This window comes from Cetorhinus maximus, chromosome 17 (genome assembly GCF_964194155.1).
Source record: "Cetorhinus maximus chromosome 17, sCetMax3.hap1.1, whole genome shotgun sequence".
Taxonomy (NCBI): domain Eukaryota; kingdom Metazoa; phylum Chordata; class Chondrichthyes; order Lamniformes; family Cetorhinidae; genus Cetorhinus; species Cetorhinus maximus.
In genome coordinates this window covers 65,581,915-65,605,191 of record NC_135895.1, presented here as the reverse complement: position 1 = coordinate 65,605,191, position 23,277 = coordinate 65,581,915, and the positions used below count along the sequence as shown (strand labels likewise).

Sequence of the window (23,277 nt, the reverse complement as noted above, 5' to 3'; positions counted from 1 at the left end):
GCTTTTTGCAGGATCTCACCATGCACAAATTGGTGTTGTATTTCCCTAAGTTACAGCAATGACTGTACGTAAGTACTTAATTGTGAACCACTTTAGGATGTCGGGAAGACGTGAAAGGTGCTATATTTATCCAAAATTTATCCCTCAATGAACATCACAGACAAATTAACTGGTAATTACTGCTTCAAAAAAAGTACCAGACTGTAAAAAGTGTTTTGGACAAAGATACTATAGTCATCCACAAACTGTAGATCATGTATGTCTACGGTGGTCAATTTAGTTTTGACATGGAGGTGACTTGAGGTTAAAGAGTTTTCCATTTAGGTGGTATTTAATACTCATATCAGAGAGCAGTTGATCTTTAAAAAGCCACTGGCAAGTAGATTGCAAATAGTATGGGGGCTATCACACAGCCTTGCTTGGTCCAGATTTTGAAGGCATCTGTTTCAAGATTTCCTCCTCAAGACAGTTGTAGTCGTATCATCATGCAGAAGCTGCAGGATTGTGATGAAGGTTTCTTGGACATTCAAGTCTTTGGAGCACAATCCACAGAGCATTGCGATTTATTGAGTCAGATGCTTTGGTCAGGTTGATGAATACAATTAAGAGTTCCTGGTGTTGTTCTTGACATTTCTTTTGGATTTGCCCGGTAACAAAGGCAATGTCAGAGGTTCCCCTAGAAGGTCTAAAACCACAGTCTCTCTGGGGTGATTTCCTCAGCCACAGGAAGTAGACAGTTCAGGAGAATGCATGTCAAGATTTTCCCTGCCATGGGCAAGAGGGAAATACCTTGATCTGATGGGTAGTTCCTTCAACAGTACTGCAATGAGATTTATTAATCTGCATTATGTGCTCAAGGGTCTGTAATGGGATTTGAACCCACAACCTTCTGACTCGGATGTGAGTTCTATCACTGAGCAAGGCTGATGGTCTAAACATTTATGATTGAGCGGTTTCCCTAACATAATGCAGTCCAGGACAAGATACAAAGGAAATGGGTGATCTGATAATTGATAAATCAGCTGAGGCACTTGGGGTAATAGCCTAATGGGATTTATCTCTATATGGTCATTTTAACCTTAGAATTTCACAGCACAGAATTCTATCTCTGGACAACAAAACCCAAGTACTTTAAAGGTCAAACAACTGATAGTCTTTTACTCAGTCAGCTTAAGCCATATAGAATAAGAATGTGTGGATTACAGTAATACTCTGTACTGAACTAATTCCTCAGCAGAAATGGCAGTAGTGTGTTTTAGAGTTGAATTCAGCAGCTCTGAATTAGGGAAGAGAACTCAACCAGGTTGCTCACTCCTGATCATTAGCCAGTGACCCCTGCTGGAAAGCAGATGTTGGATGATGACATTTCTGCCCTGCCTGTGATGCCTTCTGAGGTGGAATTGCCTGCCAACACTTCCACCTATTCTGCCTTTTTGAAGATAGTTACAATTGTTGCATAATCCTTTGATAACTATATTTTCTTATATGCAGGTGGTGGACATTATAGAAACTCAAGGGAAACCCTACTTAAAGAGGAACAGCAAAATTTTTTTTGGTGGGAGGCGATGTGTATGTTGGTGATGTGTAAGTAAAAGCTTATAGAAGTATGCAAAGATCAACTCCAGTTTTATTCTTCATCTCTGGGCTATCTGTAATATACCCTTTGTTGAATTAGGTTTGCATGTAACTGCAATTATTGCAGGCATATGGATGCTCTCTGCCTCATTTTATAATGTCACTGTACTTTCCAGTGCTTAAGTTAGTCCTTTTTCCCTGAAACTTGTCACCTTTTTCAGGTTTGCCTTGGCTTTCCTACCTTACAAATTTAGGAACCACTTGTGCAGACCTCCTTTCAAACTCTTTAGTTTAGAATTATACAACACAGCGGAGGCATTGGTGTTGAGGGGATTTTGTCACAGATTTGTGCTTTTTTCATATCTCATTCTTTTTCTTCTGTGGGAGCTTCTTGCTTGGTGGACTCTACTCTTCCAATGCAGTTGGTTAAACTTTAAAGCTCCTCCTGAACACATACTTTGTGGAATTCAACTATTCACATACAGGTGTAGTCCACATCTCCGTGGTGTCCATGGTTTGAGGTCAGATTTTGTTTTCTCCAGCATCCCATTTGAGTTCTGCTTCCACCAAACACATTTGAAATATTCCCAGCGGATCTTAAAATAATTGTAAATCTCCTGATAGATTTTGTGTACACTTTGCACATGGGGTGAATACCTGATAGGGTGATCCAAGAAGTAAGCATCAGTGTATATTCACTGGCACCAATCTACAGGATAAAATTGCGAGATACAGTTCATGTTTCTTGCACATGTATTAAAAAGTTGGGCATGTTAGTTGTATCAGTTAAAATTGGAAAGGTCTGGATCACATATTCCCTTCGGAGAAGTAACTTTGTCATAATGTGGCCGTTTTCTACAATGAGAAATAGGAAAGAGTTTGAATTGGCAACATTTAGGCGAGGAATCCTCCATCATTAGAAAGAAATAAGTGGTTCGACAAGTCATTTGTCTGATGATAATCTCAAAGTAAAGCCTGCCTAACATAATTCATCCCAGCCCAACACTGGTCCTTTCACTGTATAAATTTTAAAAATGGTGTGCTTAGAATCTAGCAGCTGTTATATAAGTCAATAAAAGGATTGCTGAAATGTGCAAATATAGCTTGAGACGAACTTGTCTTGAGTGTCTCTTCCACAAAGAAGCATCTAGCTTCCACTCAGCACCACCTCTGGGGAGCTTGAAATAAAACTATTTCCTATAATTCCACAGCACAAAGTTAACACTGACATCCTTTGGGAGAGGAAGAAAAAGATTGCTTTACATACATGCAAAAATATCAGGGAAAAAACCAACTGATCCTTCAAGTCTATCCCAGACTGTTATGGTGCAATTCAGCATATTGATCCCTACCCAGAAGCCATGTAATTTCCTGTGAATGACAACAGAACAAGCATCTTACGTAGCCTGTCATCAGAGACTGCGCATTAGAAGCCTTTCCAGTCAACTAGGTAAAAGGGACTCCTTTTTAAATCTGTAATTATTAATTTATTGACTTCTGTAGAGTGTTTTAATGCTATTTCTGTTTTTATCTAATCTCTAAATGATATTTTCCAGCAAATCTCCCACTCAGAAACCAGATGAAATAATTGTTTAAATAAATATAGAACTGTAAAAGGACAGTAACAAACATTTTGGTTGTTTATTTTGAGTTCTCATTTATTAATTCAATAGGTTCATATAATGCAAAACAAATACAATGCTAATGTAAGGTGGAACATGTGCCAAATCTATTTAAAATTCACATTTCTTCATAGACCACAATAATGGCAATAGAAATAGAAACAAGCTTAAAGCACAAACAGAACAAAATTAGTGCATCAACCTGCAAGTAATACAATTCAAGTTATTCAGAGCTAAAATATGTATCTTTGCAATTATGTAACCATTTCTATAAATGGCAGAATAAATCCAGCCTGGAATACTATATTTAGTACAGTACGTATCTTTAAAGATAGAATTTCTAACGTAAAAATTGCTGAGATGGAAGCATTTTGTTAGATAAACATGAAACCCTATAATTTAAATAGCAGACTTATTAGCTTTTAGTGTTCACTTATTTAAGACTACTGTTTGTAAATAAGACCCTCTACTTCAGTTACATTCTTCAGACTCATTTAGCTATCCAAAAGGATAGACAGAAATTGTAGTATACATTAGAATAAAATACAACTAATATTTTCAATTATGTCAGAGCATTGGTCATTACATAAATACTCAAAATAAAAACAGCCCAAAACTGTATAGGTCACAAGTTAGTTATCACAACATGCAATACTGGCAAGAATCCACAAAACATTACAGATTCAATTATATACAAGGAGTATTACAAAAGCAGTAATAAATATTTCTTGCTGAGCTTATCTGCTTCCAAATGGATAGAGGTAAGGGTCATCTGGACGGTAACCATAGGCAGTGACTGGGCGTCCAGGAAAGTTAACTGCCTGACCAAACCCATCAATTGCCATACTGAAATCAGGAAAGAAGTGAAAAAAGTTAATATGTCAAAGGATAGGGTATAAGATTTCAGGTTCAGCACTAGATTTTTCAGATATTTTGCAAGTAACTGATACAAAACTTTCATTTTTAAATTTAGCTCAGAAAATGATTCAGATTTGATAAAGCATGCTAAACAAAAACAGACTTGTATTTGTAGCCTATAATATTTTTGCATGTCATCACTTCAGATCTAATGAACTTCTTCAAAAAAGTGACTGTATTTGACAGAATGTGACAGTCAATTTGCACACAGCAAGATTCCACAAAGCAATGTCCATTTTTTTTTTTACTCTTTCACAAGCCAGCATTTGTTGTCTATCCCTAATTGCCCTTGCCTTCCTGAACTGCTGCAGTTCATGCGATATAGGTACTCCCACAGTACCATCATGGAGAGAATTCAAGGATTTGCAGGACCCAAAGACAGTGAAGGAATGGCGATATATTTCCAAGTCAGGATGGTGTGCGACTTGGAAGGGAACTTGTTCCCATGTATCTGCTGTCCTTGTAGGTGGTAGAGGTCATGGGTTTGGAAGGGCTGTCCAAGGAGCCTTGGTGAGTTGCTGCAGTGCATCTTATAGATGGTACACACTGCTGCCACTGTGCATCGCTGATGGAAGGAGTGAATATTTGAGGTGATGGATGGGATGCCAACCGAATGGGCTACTTTAGCCCGGATGGTGTCGAGCTTCTTGAGTGTTATTGGAGCAGCACTTATCCATTTTTAATGGTGTCAAATCAAGAAAACATATTGACCAAGATACCAGATGAACTTCCTGCTTTTCTTTGACTATTATCATTTAACTTGAACCACTGAAACATATGAAACAGGAGCAGAAGTAGGCCATAGGTGGAACTTAGGTTTAACATCTTATTCAAAGGACAGCCTCTATGACAATGCACCACCATTCAGAAAGTAAACTCATTCTAGGTATACCTGGGTGAGACTAATAACTATTCCAAGCTGACGGTGGGCAGATTAACCACATTTGAGACATCAAGTCTGCCATTCAAATTACAGGCTATGTAGACATGTGTCTTTATACAGGTCCTATAAACAATTTCATCATCAATGAACCAACCTTACAACTAAGCTGTGGAGGCTTGATAATTTTAAATAATTAATGCCTTTATGTCTCAAAAATTCATCAATGTTTAAAGCATCTAGTGTAAGTTATGTAGACTAGACAGTTAAAGGTAGTGAACATATTACAGGAAATGTTATGTGCCTTGTTAATTAGCCTCATTCCAGTATATACACTACATATCAGTATAAAGTTTACAGTAAAAGGTCCCTTTTTCAAGTCCTGCATTTGAAGAAAAATCTTACAAATGAACTCACTTGATCTGTGCACACTTTCATGCTGTTAATCACTAAATGCCTGCTGCTTCCCAGTTTTACTATAGTATTCTTCTCAGGACTTGAGCTCCAACCCAGAACAGCTTGATTAAAGTTTTCTTCTTTGAAGCTTATCACAAAAGGCCATAAATTAACAATTTTGGAAATCTGTTTATTTCAAACAAATCCATGGTTAAATAAAAAGACCATTGCTGGAAATTAAAAGTAAGGAAGTGACATGTGTAAAACTGTAAACATTACATTGGTAATGCAAGCTGTAGAGAACAACCAGTTTGAGCTACATCCAACTTGAAAGCCTTTCTGCAAGCCAGCTATTTTCACATGCATTTAGAATGCTGAGTAGTATGTTTCATTTAACATCTTTTTTTATTCATTTATGGGGTGTGGGCGTCACTGGCTAGGCCAGCATTTATTGCCCATCCCTAACTGCCCTTGAGAAGATGGTGATGAGCTGCCTTCTTGAACCGCTGCTGCCCATGTTTTGTAAGTACACCCACAGTGCTGTTAGGGAGTTCCAGGATTTTGACACAGCAGCAGCGAAGGAATGGCAATATATTTCCAAGTCAGGATTGAGAGTGGCTTGGAGGGGAACTTCCAGGTCTGGTGTTTCCATGCGACTGCTGCCCTTGTTCTTCTAGATGGTAGCAATCGTGGGTTTGGAAAGCTAAGAAGCCTTGGTGAGTTCCTGCAGTGCATCTTGTGGATGGTACACACTGCAGCTACTGTTTGTTGGTGGTGGAGGGAATTAACGTTTGTGGATGTCAAGCAGGCTGCTTTGTTTTCAATGGTGTCAAACTTCGAGTGTTATTGGAGCTACACTCATCCAGGCAAGTGGAGAGTATTCCATCACACTCCTGATTTGTGCCTGGTAGATGGGGAGTCAGGAGGTGAGTTACTCGCTGCAGGATTCCTAGCCTCTGAACTGCTCTTGTAGCCACAGTATTTATATGGCTAATTCAGTTCAGTTTCTGGTCAATAGTAACCCCCCAGGATGTTGATAGTGGGGGATTCAGCAATGTTAATGTCATTGAATCTTATGGGGCAATGGTTAGAATCTCACTTGTTGGAGATGGTCATTGCCTGGCAGTTGTGTGGCAGGAATGGTACTTGCCACTTGTCAGCCCAATTTGGATATTGACAGGTCTTGCTACATTTGGACGTGAACTGCTTCAGTATCTGAGGAGACGCAAACGGTGCTGCACATTGTGCAATCATCAGCAAACATCCCCAATTCTGACCTTATGATGGGAGGAAGGTCATTGATGAAGCAGCTGAAGATGGTTGGGCCTAAGGCATTACCCTGAGGAACTCCTGCAGCGATGTCCTCGAATTGAGACGATTGACCTCCAAAAATCACAACCATCTTTCTTTGTGTTAGGTAACCAGTGGACAGTTTTCCCCACCGATTCCCACTGACTCCAATTTTGCTCGGGCTTTGATGCCACACACAGTCAAATACTGCCTGGATGTCAAGGGCAGTAATTCTCACCTCACCTCTGGAGTTCAGTTCTTTTGCCCATGTTTGAAACAAGGCTGTAATGAGGTCAGAAGCTGAGTTATCCTGGTATATCCAAAACTGAGCGTCAGTGAGCAGGTTACTGCTAAACAAATGCCACTTGATAGTGTGGTCATGACCCCTTCCATCACTTTGCTAATGATCGAGAGTAGACTGATGGGGTGGTAATCGGCTGGGTTGGATTTGTCTTGCTTTTTGTGTACAGGACATACCTGGGCAATTTTCTACATTGCCGGGTAGATGCCAGTGTTGTCGCTGTACTGGAACAGCTTTGCTAGGGGCATGGCAAGTTCTGGGACACAGGTTTTCAGTACTATTGCCTGAATATTGTCAGGGCCCATACCTTTGCAGTAGCCTGTGCCTTCAGCCATTTCTTGATATCATGTGGACTGAACTGAATTGGCTTAAGACTGGCATTTGAGATGCTGGGGACCTCCTGAGGAGGCCAAAATAGATCAATCACTCGGCACTTCTGGCTGAAGATTATTGCAAATGCTTCAGCTTTATCTTTTGCACAGATGTACTGGGCTCCCCCATCACTGAGATGGGGATATTTGTGGAGCCTCATCCTCCAGTGAGTTGCTTAATTGTCCACTACCATTCATGAGTGGATGTGGCAGGACTGCAGAGCTTAGATCTGATCCCTTGGTTATGGAATCGCTTAGCTCTGTCTATCGCTTGCTGCTTATGCTGTTTAGTACACAATTTGTCCTGTGTTGTAGCTTCACCAAGTTGACACCTCATTTTTAGGTGCTGCTCCTGGCATGCCCTTCTGCACTCTTCTTCAAACTACGGCTGATCATCTGGCTTTGATAGTCATGGTAGAGTGGGGGATATACTAGGCCATGAGGTTACAGATTCTGGTTGAATACAGTTCTGCTGCTGCTGATGGCCCACAGCGCCTCGTCAAGTTACTAGATCTGTTTGAAATCTATCCCATTTAGCACGATGGCAGTGCCACACAACACGATGGAGGGTATCCTCAATTCGAAGACGGGACTTTGTCTCCACAAGGACTGTGAGGTGGTCACTCCTACCGGTACTGTTATGGACAGATTCATCTGCCGCAGGCAAGTTATGAGGATAAGGTCAGGTATGTTTTTCCCTCACCACATGCCACAGACTCAGTCTAGCAGCTATGTCCTTTAGGACTTGGCCAGCTCAGTGTGTCGTGGTGCTACTGAGCCACTTTTGGTGGTGGACTTTGAAGTGATGAACATTGAAGTCCCCCACCCAGAGTACATTCTGTGCCCTTGTCACCCTCAGTGCTTCCTCCAAGTGGTGTTCAACATGGAGGAGCACTGATTCATCAGCTGAGGCATGGGGCAGTATGTGGTAATCAGCAGAGGTTTCCTTGCCCATGTTTGACCTGATGCCATGAGGTCCAGAGTCTATGTTGAGGACTCCCAGGGCAACTCCCTCCAGACTGTATACCACTCTGCCGCCACTTCTGTTGGGTCTGTCCTGCCGGTGGGACAGGACATACCCAGGGATGGTGATGGTGGTGTCTGGGATATTACCTGTAAGGTATGATTCCATAAGTATGACTATGTCAGGCTGTTGCTTGATTAGTCTGAGAAACAGCTCTCGCAATTTCGGCACAAGCCCCCAGATTGTAGTGAGGAGGACTTCGCTGGGTTGACAGGGCTGACATTGCTGTTGTTGTTTCCAGTGCTTTGCTCAATGCCAGGTGGTTCATCCTGTTTCTTTCCTTATTGACTTTCTAGGGGTTTGATACAACTGAGCAGCTTGCTAGGACATTTAACAGTCAATCACATTGCAAACATTTACAAGAATGAATAGTTAATTTTGAATTCTGAATTGTTAGAATTTTGAGAATCTAAGTACAATTTGAATAAACAAAGTACATTACACTCTGATTAGACAGTAGGAGATTGGTCTAAAAACAATTGACGTTCATCTGATCTTCCACGTTTTGCTATTTTAATTACAATCACGTTAGTTTTTATTCTAGTATTTCATGATCTGATTTAAGAGCCTATATTTTACAGGAATATTCCATAAAAGTTAAAAGCAATATAAAAATAATTATCCTGTACACTGAATTCAATACTTGACTCAAACAAAATCTTGTATGCAGAAATGCAAATTGTAACATTAGATTTTCTCCCTCTCTACTGACCTTTAAAAGCTAATATGCCAGAAATAAAAGTCAGGCGAGATGCATAATTTGAAACAATTGAATAGAAAATTCTCTACTTTGATCTATCAGTGGAAACAATGGGGTTTTTTTTGCACTCCAAAAAAATGCAGCACGGAGGGATCTGGGTGTTCTTGTGCATGAAACACAAAATGTTAGCATGCAGGTGCAGCTAGGATTAAGAAAGCAAATGAAATTTTGGCCTGTATTGCTGGGGGTTAGAGTTTAAAAATAAGGAAGTCTTGTTACAACTGTACAGGGTGTTGGTGAGGCTGCACCTGGAGTATTGTATACAGTTTTGGTTCTCGTATTTAAGAAAGGATATACTGGCTTTGGAGGCAGTTCAAAAGAGGTTCACTAGGCTGATTCCTGGGATGAAGGGGTTGACTTATCAAGAACGGCTAAACAGGTTAGGCTTCTATTCATTAGAGTTTAGAAGAATGAAGGGTGATCTTATTGAAACGTACAAGATTCTGAGGGAGCTTGACAGGGTAGATGTTGAGAAAACGTTTCCACTAGTGGAGGAATCTCGAACTAGGGGACATAGCTACAGAATGAGGGGCCACTCATTTTAAACTGAAATGCGAAGGAATTTCTTCTCTCAGAGGGTAGTGAATGTCTGGAATTCTCTACCCCAGAGTTGTGGAGGCTAGATCACTGCAAGTATTTAAAGAGGAGGTGGATAGATTTTTGAAATATTGGGGAGTTGAAGGCTATGAGGAGCTGGCATGAAAGAGGAGTTGAGGCCCGGGGCAGATCAGCCATAATCTTACTGAATTGCAGGGCAAGCTTGAGGGGCTGAATGGCCTTCTCCTGCTCCTATTTCTTATAGACCATAAGACATAGGAGCAGAAATTAGGCCATTCAGCCCATCGAGTCTGCTCCGCCATTCAATCATGGCTGATAAGTTTCTCAACCCCATTCTTCCGCCTTCTCCCCGTAACCTTTGATCCCCTTACCAATCAAGAACCTATCTATCTCGGTCTTAAATACACTCAATGACCTGGCCTCCACAGCCTTCTGTGGCAATGAATTCCATAGATTCACCACTCTCTGGCTAAAGAAGTTTCTCCTCATCTCTGTTCTAAAAGGTCTTCCCTTTACTCTAAGGCTGTGCCCTCAGGTCCTAGTCTCTCCTACTAATGGAAACATCTTCCCCACGTCCACTCTATCCAGGCCTTTCAGTATTCTGTAAGTTTCAATCAGATCCCCCCTCATCCTTCTAAACTCCATCGAGTATAGAACCAGAGTCCTCAAACGTTCCTCATATGTTAAGCCTTTCATTCCTGGGATCGTTCTTGTGAACCTCCTCTGGACCCTCTCCAGGGCTAGAACATCCTTCCTGAGATACGGGGCCCAAAATTGCTCACAATATTCTAAATGTGGTCTGACCAAAGCTTTATAAAGCCTCAGCAGCACATCCCTGCTTTTATATTCTAGTCCTCTCAAAATAAATGCCAACATTGCATTTGCCTTCCTAACTACCAACTCAACCTGCAAGTTAACCTTAAGAGAATTCCGGACTAGGACTCCCAAGTCCCTTTGCACTCCAGATTTCTGAATTCTCTCCCCATTTAGAAAATAGTCTATGCCTCTATTCTTCCTACCAAAGTGCATGACCTCACACTTCCCCATGTTGTATTCCATCTGCCACTTCTTTGCCCATTCTCCTAACATGTCCAAATCCTTCTGCAGCCTCCCCGCCTCTTCAATACTACCTGTCCCTCCACCTATCTTTGTATCATCTGCAAACTTAGCCAGGATGCCCTCAGTTCCTTCATCTAGATCATTAATGTATAAAGTGAAAAGTTGTGGTCCCAACACTGACCCCTGCGGAACTCCACTAGTCACCGGCCACCATCCTGAGAAGGACCCCCTTATCCCCACTCTCTGCCTCCTGCCAGACTGCCAATCTTTTATCCATGCTAGTACCTTGACTCTAACACCATGGGCTCTTATCTTACTGAGCAGCCTTATGTTCTTATGTTGGATACTGTCCCATTTTACGAAGAAATGGAATTGTCAAGGAAGTGATGAAAAAACAAGTTGCAAAATGGATTTATGCACAATACAGCAGTATATCATGGTTAAGAACAGGGATGTCAAATGTTTTGAAGTTAGGGGCCAGATACACATCAAAACCTGTGAATGGGACACATATAATATGTAAAAATGCAAGGCCTATGCTTAAAAAGTGACATCCCCATATGCAAAAAGGCAAAACTCCCAAAGACAAAAATTAATCTTTCCACTTCTTTATCCCTTTTGCTGATGCTTCTTGCACATCATATTCTTTTGTATCATGTTTTCCTGTCAAGCCAGAGTAAATTCACTTTGGCTAGCAGAATAAAAGGAAAAAAAATAAACATGAAATTTTCATTAACACAGCATGAACAGATTTGTGACTTTAACCACTAGAGATCATCAGCTTGCCATGCCCTCATTGACCTTAAGTGAAATCAGTTTTTGAGCAGAATTAGCTATTGTCAAAACTCTCTCTGTCTCATAGATTAAGGAGCTTCTAGATCCTTCACAGATGACTAATCATTTGACATCATTGAATCCTGCACTCTTATGTTCACTTTGAGGCTGGACAAATTGAAAATTTTAAAACTGAGATCGATAATAGTTTTACTGCTATGAAGACTTTTAATTCATCTGCTGGATACAGGAATTGAACATTTAAAAAGACAGATTTTTGAAACAGATGAAACTTATATCAAGATGGCCAACACTAATTGATAATACTATATATATTCCACATTCCAACCCTGAGGAGAAGAAATGGCAAGTCTGCAAAACTCACCAAAGGCAATGACCCCGCCACCGGTGAATGTGAAAAACCTTCCTTCCTGCCCTTTGATAAGATATCTATAGAAGCCAACTGCAGTATTCAACAGCTAAGGAAAACCATTCAAAGGTGAATTGCTTGGACAAAAAGACCTTGGGCTGAATTTTTCCGTCGGCGAGCAGGAACGGGGCCTGCTCACCGACATGGGATGACGTCGGGGAACCCCCAACATCATCCCACCCCATTTAAATCTTCTGGAAGGCAGGGGCACAGCGCGATCAGATGTCCGCCCGCTGACCTGTCAATGGCCAATTGAGGCCATTGACAGAATAATTAACACAATTAAAGGACCTGCCCGTCCAACCTTAAGGTTAGTAGGCAGGCCAGGAGGCCCGGCGGGCTTCTGAAAAAACATGAAACCTCATCCACCGGCGGGATGAGGTTTCATGACGGTTTTTTAAAAATTTATTAAAGTTTTTGTGAAATTTATTAACATGTCCCATCTCGTGTGACATTGTCACATGAGGGGGACATGTTAATGATTTTTTTATTTTTCTCTTTTTAGAGTTTGAAAAACTTTCAGCGATCTCCCTGAGGCAGCACTTAGCCAGACCATGTAAGGGATATATGTTTCCTCCCATAAATGGCATTAGATCCTATCTTGTTCGTTGATATATTGTTTTGTTATCTGATACAAAGTCAAAGTACCTCAGAGCTAGACATGTCCATAATTCAGGCTGGTTGATGGTTTGGATAAATTGAACTGGAAGTCAAGGCCAATGTGTTGTTCCCTGCACGACAGGTTCACTTGCAAAATATTAGGTATGTAGGCAGTTTATTAGTGGTTTAGGTAATACTGACTTCAGAACTAAAGAGATTCTGGTCCATTGGTAACATCAGAGAGCATGATGGAGTGCTTGCCTGCTGTGTGCAGAAGCTTCTCAAAGTGACAAGAAACCACAGGAGACTTCAAAGCAAAATCAGTAATATCTGGAACTGAGACTTCGAAGAAAATAGATGTCAAAGTACATACAACAATACAATGGCTCAGGCATTATGAGCAGGAACTGTACCAACAAGTCCAAGGCCACAGTGAAATAATATCTTTAAATTGGCTGGACAAAAACAATAACTATCGAGCGCTTCAATCAATCCCTTAACCTGAGCTCGTTTGACATAGACAAAAGTAGTAATGAGGCATAAAGAAGGCATGACACCTACACTATGCACCCAGAATCATGAAATTCTGAAGAGGGGGGGAATGTTTAGAAAATGCTGGTAAAGGAGGATTGGATGACTAATCAGATCATCTCCCAAGACTGAGGATCTGATAAGCTAGTGCTCTTGTGTTTCATTCTCAAAGTTAAGGTTAAATTTCCATCTGCCATTCCTTGCATTACCAGTGGCAACTTCATAAGTAAAGTTTATCTTGATTGCCAAAGTAACGTTAATTTATATCTCTCCCTTATTGGTGGTTCCTGCTGGTTAAATATAAAAAGAACAGATATAAGTCATCTTTTATCTTACAAAACATAGATCTCCTACAGTCACCAGCTCAGCTTCTAAAACCAGAGCTTATTTCATTTTCAATGAAGTAATGGTGATGTGTAAGACCACCACCGATGAAATAAATGTCGAGATCTCATGAATAGTTCAGCATTTAATTCAAAGATTTGCTGCCACCAACAGACTGAAGTATAAGAATAAACTTCTGTTGGATCAAAGCTGGATCTCCTCGTGAAAAGGATACACCAGTCTCAGGAGAACTGTCAACGGGATAATGCAAGAATTTGTCCAGTCATGTGAAATAAGCATTTACTTGATCTCCATACAAGATATATAAGTGCCATAGTGAAATATGCTACAGCGGCTACAGTGACCAAGAAACATTTCATTATGATCATGGAGAACAAGCAAAGACTAAATGGGAATATGTTTTTCTCAAATATGACTCTAAAAATTGAACGTGACATACTTTCAAAAAATTCACTGAATTATTATGAAAAAGTAGCCATCACTTAGAGCTATTGGCCCAGCAGCTTTCCTGGACAGACTGCCTGAATGAGCTTGGGCAATGTTAACAATTTAATGGGTTTCTTTACAAATCTAATTTAACTGCTTGGAGACCTAAAATTGGACATGATCCTACCTTTTAGGCACAATGAAATACTGCATTGCGAGTAAAGCATATCCCTTTCCTCTTATTGCTTCACTCATTCAATGATTGCAGATGACAGAAGTTGTCCATCTAGGCTAACAGTATATCCACCAGTTAAGTTTTCATGTGTAAGCAGCCGTACTACACTTCAAAATCATGGTGTTTTGTTTGGAACCTCCTGACAGCCTCTCAAATCCAAGCTTGTGTTGTAATCCTCTACCATCTAAGTGCAAAGTCTTGTCAAGTAGTTATTCAACTGTTAACTGCAGACAGTGGAATTAAACCTGTGCCCACCTGTGTCTCCGCTGAAGAATAAAGAATGATAGTCTATAATTTGGGACATAGATAATGGAGTCCACAGTGAAATGCTCCTGCAAAGCCACAACTGAGATTATAAAAGGGCTGCTATAGTTCCGAGCATGACCTATACGAGTGTGACTAATCCTTTTGTTGGGCTGCTGTACCTCCAAATTATCAGCACTTTTGGACAGACAGCAGAACTACTTGAAGCAGTTAACTGGAATTTCTTTTTTAGAATAATTCCATAAACCTGATTGTTGCATTAATTAGACTCTTTCTTGCAACTGTATCCTCCTCATACTATGTTTTATGTTCAAATATCCCAAGTATTCTTTGCTGCCAGAATGTCATCCATTGCTATAAACTTTTGGAACACAATGACAATTTATATACCATTAGCTTTGAACTTCGACTATCTAGCTCATTATTATCTGGAAGCCAAATCTAGCCAATTATTTCACTTTACACTTTTAAATGACCATATATATGGCAGGAAGATGGCAACAGGACAGAGCCAAATGGTTTTCAGAAGTGACTGTGCATGTCCTTTAAATGTAATGATTAGAAGTAGGATTCCGATAACAATTTGATTCTGCCTCTTGATTAGTTATTAAAACTTTCAAACTATCCCATGTTGCTAATTTCAATCTTATTCAAAGAGTAACTGAGTAATTAAGACATATTTAACAGTAAAGAATACGATTTCAAAATTGCATAATATCAGCAGGCCATTTACAATTTAAAATCATGAACAACTTAGCAAAATAGAGCTATGCTAATATAAGGTTATTTTATTTACTTACGATTGCTCCTACTTGACATACATTTTCAGATATATTAGCCTTTCAGTCTCAACTTTACAGTTTATTTCCCTGCTTAAAAGTTGTGTCTTTATAAGCAAACAGCAAAAATATCAGTCTCAAGCACTTATTTCATAGTTCTTCTTCTATTCCCCGTGGTGCTTACTGCATTCTCCTACGGCCAAGCAAGTGAAAGGGTTTTATTCTGTAAATTTCTGCATGGTTATGAAGTCTTGCTTTTTGATCACCTAAAAGTGGGCTGATTTAACAAATTTAGTTTCCTATTAAAATATGGTGGCAGAAAAATTCAACAATATTGTGATAATTTTTTGGGCATTAAATCACTTTTATGGGTTGCAAACTTCTGTGCCCAATCTCCCCTAGAACTGCACCAGCAGCAAAATTGGAAGCTGGCAACTTTTACTGGTGTGAGATGGTTAGCATGCATTTGCAAATTGGAGATCTAATGCCAGTTATAGGGCTCTGATTAAAATTGATCAGAGAGTGAGCTTGCACCTTCTGGTCATTCTTGTTCTTCAATGATTTGGCTGAAAAAGAAAACTTATCAGACAAAGAAAACTTTTCAATCATTTCATTTTTGTGGAGATGGGGGAGCCAGATTTCTTCTTCTAAGTCCACAAAAATAGTACAAACCACTGCTAGCCTGGAGGCCCTTATACCACCACCCCCAGCCCAACTCCCCATGAGCCATAACTGGATTTTTAATGATATACTTTGTCATAATACTGTTGAACAACCTAGTTGGCCCTTAAAAAATTAATTTTATACTTTGGAATGTCAAATTGCTTCATTCCTTGACACTTGCTGGACTCAAGAGATCCCCTATAACTGGTACTAGAATGAAATTAATGTCTGGAAAGGAGAAATCCATGCCAGACATCACTAGATCTTTATGGGTAACTTTCCTCAAGGTCAGCAGTGGGTGACAGCAAAATTTGGACCAATACATCCTAAGTCTTTAAAAAATGGAATATAAAATCTAGTTGCTTTGCTTTTTGACTTTGCATTAAAAAAATGAGCACAATGACATCTCTGGAGGAACTGACATGAAAGAGCTTAGCCTTACTATTAAAGGAGTTGAATTAATTTATTGACTGAAACATCTCAAGTTTTTAACTGTATATCCTTTAGTAATAAGATGACCTGTAAGGCACTGATAATCATTACAACGGAATCAATGGATATGAGAGTTACAAATAGAGTGGAAACAGGCAAATATGCAAGGTGCTCGTATTCAAAGAAGCTTACAAGATAGGCATAGCCAACAGTAGAACCATTAGTCTTACTTCAATTCCATGTAAAATGATGGAATTGTTTATCAGGAGTGGGGTCTCTCAAGGCTCGATAGTGAGATCGCGACTCTTCCTAATTTAGAGAATTAAGCCAAGTGTTTGAGTAGTCACAACAATAGCAGGTGAGGGACATACACGCTCCACAAATGTTGCTAAGAATGGAACTGAAAGAGACCTAGAAGCTTGAGCTGACATGTCTAACCAATGCAGAGTGGCCAAAGCCAAAAAGATGTTGGACTGCACAGCCAAACTGAAATACAAGTCAGCGGAGGTAATGATCATATTTTACATTGCTCTGGTCAAACTTGAATTTTTCATCAAGTTCTGGTCACCATGAAGTGAGAGACATTCAAGTGTTGGAGGAAAATGCAAAGAGCTGAGAGACCGAACATATAGTTCACTGTAGTTCACTTACTGTCCACTTGATGGTGCTTATTGTACATGAGTTGTCTGAGTAATTCAAAGCATTCAGTATACAAACGTGAATAATTGGTAGAGATCTGCAAAGTTCTAAATACATGCATGTGAAATGTACTAAACAGCTTGTTTTTTCTTTGATTTCAACAAATGTCACAATGAGTAGGAAACCACAGATGACCACTGCAGAAATATGAGAAACTGTGGACAGTAAGGTAAAATCTATGCGTCACCTGAGATTATAATGTATAAAATAAAGATAAAAGATTGAATTAGCACTCGGGAAATGAAAATTAAAAATTTATTTCTCCCCTCTCCACCCCGACCCAAAAAAACCAAAGGAACATAGATCATAGGAGCACGTATAGGCCATTCAGCCCTTCGAGCCTGCTGTGCCATTGATAAGATCATGGCTGATCTGATTGGGGCCTCAACTCCATTTTCTTGCCTGGTCCCCATAACCATCGACTCCTTTGTCTATCAGGAATCTACACAACAGCCTTGGATAAATTCAGTGACAAAGCTGCAGTCTCCACTGCTTTCTGGGGAAGAGAATTCCGCACACTAACGATCCTCTGAGGAATAAAACTCATCTCTGTCTGAAATGGGAGACCTCTTATTTTTAAACTGGGTCCCCTAGTTCTAGTTTCCCCCATAAGACGAACTATGCTCCTGGTATTCACTGTATCAAGTCCCCTCAGAATCTTAGATGTTTCAATAAGCTCACTCCTCATTCTTCTAAATTCTAATGGGTATAGGCTCAACCTGTTCAACCTTTCTTTGTAAGATAAGCCCTTCAACCCAGCAATGAGTTGAGTAAATCTTCTCTGAACTGCTTTGAATGCAATTTTATCCTTTTTCAAATAAGGAGGCCAAAACTGTACACAATGGTTCAGATACAGTCTCACTGCTGCAAAACTTCCCTAATTTTATATTCCATTTCCCTTGCAATAAAACCAACATTCCACTTGTCTTCCTAATCACTTGCTGTACATGCCTACTAACTTTTTGTGATTCATATACCAGGGCATCCAGATCCCTCTGTATCAGAGTTCTGCAGTCTCTCTCTATTTAAATATACTGCTTTGCTATTCTTCCTGCCAACGTGGACAAGTTCACATTTTCCCACATTATACTCCATCCGCCAAATTTTAACCCAATCACTTAACCTGTCTAAATCCTTTTGTAGACTCTTTACCTCCTCTTGGCAACTTACTTTCTGAGCTATCTTGCTTTCAGCGGCAAATTTGGCTACCATATATTCAGTCCCTTTATCCAAGTAATTGATATATTTTGCAAATAGTTGAGGCCCCAGTATTGATCCCAGTGGCATTCCACTAGTTACAGCTAGCCAACCTGAAAATGACCCATTTATTCCTAATCTTTGCTTCCTGTTAGCTACCCAATCCTTTATTCATGCTAAAATGTTACTCTTTACACTTTGAACTCTTGTTTTGTGTAGTAACCTTTGATGTGGACCTTATCAAATGCCTTTTCGAAATCTAAGTACACCACATTTACTGGTTGCCCTTTATCCCTTGTTTGTTACTTCCTCAAATAACACTAACAAATTAGTTAAACACGATTTCCCTTTCACAAAACTATGTTGACTTTGCTTGATTGCATTATGATTTACTAAGTATCCTGCTATAACCTCCTTAATATTGGATTCCAGCAATTTCCCTATGACATGTTAGACTAACTGGTCTATAGTTTCCTGTTTTTTGTCTCCCTCCTTTCTTCAATAAAGGTGTTACATTTGCTATTTTCCAATTGTTGGGATTGCAACCACTGCATCCACTATCTCTGCAGCTACTTCTTTTAAAACCCTAAGGTGTAGGCCATCAGATCCTTGGGACTTGTCAGCCTTTAGTTCTAAGTTTTCCTAGTATCTTCACCCTGGTGATGGTGATTGTTTTAAGCTCCTCTCTCCCTTTCACCTCTTGATTTTCAAGTATTTTTGGGAAGTTTTCTAAGTCTTCTAAAGTGAAGACAGACAAAATACCTGTGCAATATTTCTGCAACTTTCCTTGTTTCCCATTCCCCAGACTCACTCTTGAGAGGACCAATACTCACCTCAGTTACTCTTATCCTTTTTAAATACTTGTAGAAACTCTTATGATCTGTTTTTGTGTTTCTAGCTAGCTTTCTCTCATACTCTAATTTCTCCCTCCTAAATATTTTTAGTCAATTTTTGATGATTCTTTAAATCTGTCCAATCTTATGACCAATCGCTAGTCTTCACAGAATTTAACAGTATTTCTTTCAATTTGATCCTATCCTTAACTTCCTTATTTAGCCATGGCTGATGTATCCTTCTCATAGAGTCTCTCTTTCTCACTGGGATATATCTTTGTTGAAAGTTATTAAATATCTCCTTAGAAGTCTGCCACTGCTTCTCTACTGTCCTACTTTTTAACCTAGTTTCCCAGTTCGCTTTAGCCAACTCTGCCTTCATACCTTTATAATTACCTTTATTTAGGTTTATAACATTAGTCTTAAGCCTATATTTCTCACCTTCAAACTGATTGTGAAATTCTATCATATGATCGCTGTTGCCTACAGGCTCCTTTACTATGAGGTAACTGATTAATCCTATCCTACTGGACATTACCAGGTTTAGAATAGCCAGTTCCCTGGTTGGCACTAGAAGGTAGTGCTCTAAGAAATTGTCCAAAATATACTTTATGAACTCAGATAGCTTAAGTTGAGACTTTGGGTCAGAATTTAACTCTGTTCACATGGATAGATTTTGAATAAGTTAAAATCTCACCCTTAATTATCATAGACACAGTTAACACAACAGAGTGTAAAAGAAAGCTTTGTAACCCTCTGCCCCAGGTCAGTGAAATTATATTCTTTTGTTTTAAATCCAGAATTAGAAAAGGCATTTCTACCCAATGTGTCCATTCTCTTCAAAGGCCATGAATCCAATCCAGCTCACTCAATCTCATAGCTAAGCCTACAAGGTAAAGGTCCAAATAATTTCTTCCCAATGCAAAGCGTAATCAAGCAAACTCCAGATTAGTTTCATCTTCCAACTTTAGTCTTACTGCATTGTGGAGATGGCTCACCTGCGGTCAAAGGCAATCTTTTCAATTGTTTCAATTGTCCCAATTAAATTATTTATCAATTTTTCCCTAAAGGAGGTACCTAGCAGAATTTGGGCAGCTTCAGTTTTGTTTGAAGTAGGCATGTGGCCATGTACAAAACAGTCCATACTCTCACATTAAATTAGCAATTTCAGAAGAACTTCATCGAGGCTTAAGAAGGGAATAGAAATACTTCACAGGTGAGTTTGGGTTAAGAAAAACGATCCTGTCTTGGATAGTTTTAAACAACATCAAAGAAAGTGCATGTACCCTAATTTGAGCCTGTGCTATACCCTGGCCTGAGTCTACCATTGTCCAATAGTAACAACCTTAATTCTTAACCCAGCATGCACATCCCTCAATTTAATAAGCCATGTAAATTCACCATTTTTAGACTCACCAGGAGTGTCCTTACAGGTGTACAGTTGCATCATGATGGAGAGAAACAAAAGGTGTAGCAGAATAGCCCTCAAATGTTTCTTCAATGTGCTGATTCAAAGTTTTTTAAAAATGAGGGATAACATCAATGTGTTTTGGGAGTGCAGGAGGTATGGGGTGGGGATCCCTTATTGGTACAAGGCCATCGGGGTGATCCACTCTCCATAAGACCATAAGACATAGGAGCAGAAATTAGGCCATTTGGCCCATCGAGTCTGCTCCGCCATTCAATCATGGCTGATAAGTTTCTCAACCCCATTCTCCCGCCTTCTCCCCGTAACCTTTGAACCCCTTACCAATCAAGAACCTATCTATCTCGGTCTTAAATACACTCAATGACCTGGCCTCCACAGCCTTCTGTGGCAATGAATTCCATAGATTCACCACTCTCTGGCTAAAGAAGTTTCTCCTGATCTCTGTTCTAAAAGGTCTTCCCTTTACTCTGAGGCTGTGCCCTCGGGTCCTAGTCTCTCCTACTGATGGAAACATCTTCTCCACGTCCACTCTCTCCAGGCCTTTCAGTATTCTGTAAGTTTCAATCAGATCACCACTCATCCTTCTAAACTCCATCGAGTATAGACCCAAGCGTCCGCCTGCCATTCCTCCTCCTCTGCTATTCTGTTGTAACCATTTAAAGGTCCATCTTTTGTTCTTATACTTTTCTCATAATCACCTCACTTTTTTTTGCACCATTATCTTTTTTGTTGTTTAATCAGTCCTGCCCTTCACTCTCTGCATGCTGATATTCCTTGACTGAAAACAAGTAAGGTAACCATTCCAGTTATGATTGGGCTTTTGCTACTCTCTCTAACTCCATCATGCAACACTTTATCATTCGGTGATCGATAGGTCTCATGGTAAAAGGAATGGCAATCATGTAGCTGTATCCTATATCTCTTTTGAGCAGCATACTGCTACACCATTAGGGTGCCAGAATGAATTAAGTTTCATACACCTCATTCTTCATTGTCACAAGTTTGCTTTCATCATTCCATTTAGCAATAATGGGAATACATTTTGTTTATCAACAAACAGGACAAGTTCCGTTCAAATGAAAAATAGGCAATAAAGACTGCTCCTCTGTTTTGAATTTTTAAAGAAACATACTAAATGACTGTATATATACGCATAATTAGGTTGCCAATGTGCCCTCCTGTAAATGCTATATTGAGAATACAGACCAATACTACATTAGCATGAAGAACATTGAGAGCTTTCCCTTTTCCAAAAAAACGAAGTGTTACAATTTAAACAAATGTTTATATCTAGGTCATTAATTGTTAAGCGTCAGCTAATTTTCTGGCATCAACTTGTAACCTGTGTGTAATATCTAGTTTTTAAAAATAAGATACAAAGGGGAAAATCTTAATGTTTAGGTTACAGGATTTGATATTATAATAGGATGTCCATTTCATAAACAAGATTATTTTTTGCAAGGCCTTAAAATGTTCAAATTTATATGTGCAGGTTAACAATCACCCAAGACTCTGGAACTACCCCAGTGGATTGGAGGGTTGCAAATGAAACACTGCTTTTTAGGAAAAGAGGAAAAAAACAGGGAGCTGGAGGCTCGTTAGCCTGACATCAGTCATCAGGAAAATGCTGGAATCTATTATTAGGAAAGTGGTAACAGAGAACTTAGAAAATCATAATATGATTAGACAGAGTCAACATGGTCTTTTGAAAGGGAAATAGTGTTTGAAAATTTAAGACAGCTTTTCTAAATGTGTAATTAGCAGAGTAGATAAAGGGTGATGTAGATGTGGTATGCTTGGATTTTCAAAAAGCATTCGATATGGTGCCACATGGAAGGTTGTTGCAAAAGGGCTCAAGGGGTTGTGTGTTATATCTTAGCATGGATAGAGGACAGGCTAGAGGACGGAATACAGAGAATAGGTATAAACAGGTCATTTTCAGGTTGGCAGGCTGTTACTGGTGGGGTGTTGCAAGGATTCGTGCTGGGACCTCAGCTATTTGCAATCCATATCAATGACTTGGACGAAGAGACAGTGTCTAATGTGTTCAGGCTTGCTCGCAATACAAAGCTAGGTGGGAAAGAAAGCAATGAGGAAACATAATCAGTATTTAAAGAATCAGGGATAGGTTAAGTGAGTGTCAAGAAGGTGGCAGATGGAGTATAATGTAGGGACAAGTAGGTTATTCACCTTTGTAGGGAAACAGAAAAAATAATTTATGAGAAACTAAATAAATGAGAAACTATCAAATGTTGGCGTTCAGACGGATTTGGGACAAGTTAGCATGCAGCTACATCAAGCGATTAGTAAGGCAAATTGCATGTTGACCTTTATTGTTAGGGGGTTGCAGTATGAGTAAGGAAGTCTTGCTGCAATTGTACAAGGCTTTGGTCAGACCACACTTGGAATACTGTGAATAGTTTGGTCTCCATATCCAAAGAAAGATATATTTGCTTTAAAAGGGGTGCAGTGAAGGCTCACAAAAATATCAATGGACTGGTCAGGTGGGCAGAGCAGTGGCAAATGGAATTCAACCTGGAAAGATGTGAGGTAATGCACTTGGGAAAGGCTAACAAGGCAAGGGATTACACTATGAATGGTAGGACCCTGGAAAGTACTGAAGATCAGAGGGACTTTGGTGCACACATCCACAGATCCCTGAAGATTGCAGGGTAGGTAGATAAGGTGATTAAGAAGGCATATGGGATACTTGCCTTTGTTAGTCGAGGCATAGAATACAAGAGCAGGGAGGTTATGCCGGAACTGTATAAAACGCTGGTTAGGCCGCAACTGGAGTACTGCGTGCAGTTCTGGTCACTATAGAAGGATGTGATTGCACTGGAGAGGGTGCAGAGAAGATTTACCAGGATGCTGCTTGGGCTGGAA

The 23,277-nt window shown here is 39.7% G+C and overlaps 1 protein-coding gene across 1 annotated transcript in view; it reads right to left on the bottom strand.

Annotated features, from left to right (window-relative positions):
* Nucleotides 1-3,220: 3,220 nt before the first annotated feature.
* Nucleotides 3,221-23,277, bottom strand: part of kifap3a (kinesin-associated protein 3a) — a 229,571-nt gene continuing 209,514 nt past the window's right edge. Inside the window, exon 20 of the mRNA XM_078561360.1 lies at nucleotides 3,221-4,043. Coding sequence (XP_078417486.1) covers nucleotides 3,935-4,043 — 109 coding nt within the window. The 3' untranslated portion in view covers nucleotides 3,221-3,934. The remainder of the gene's footprint in view (nucleotides 4,044-23,277) is intronic.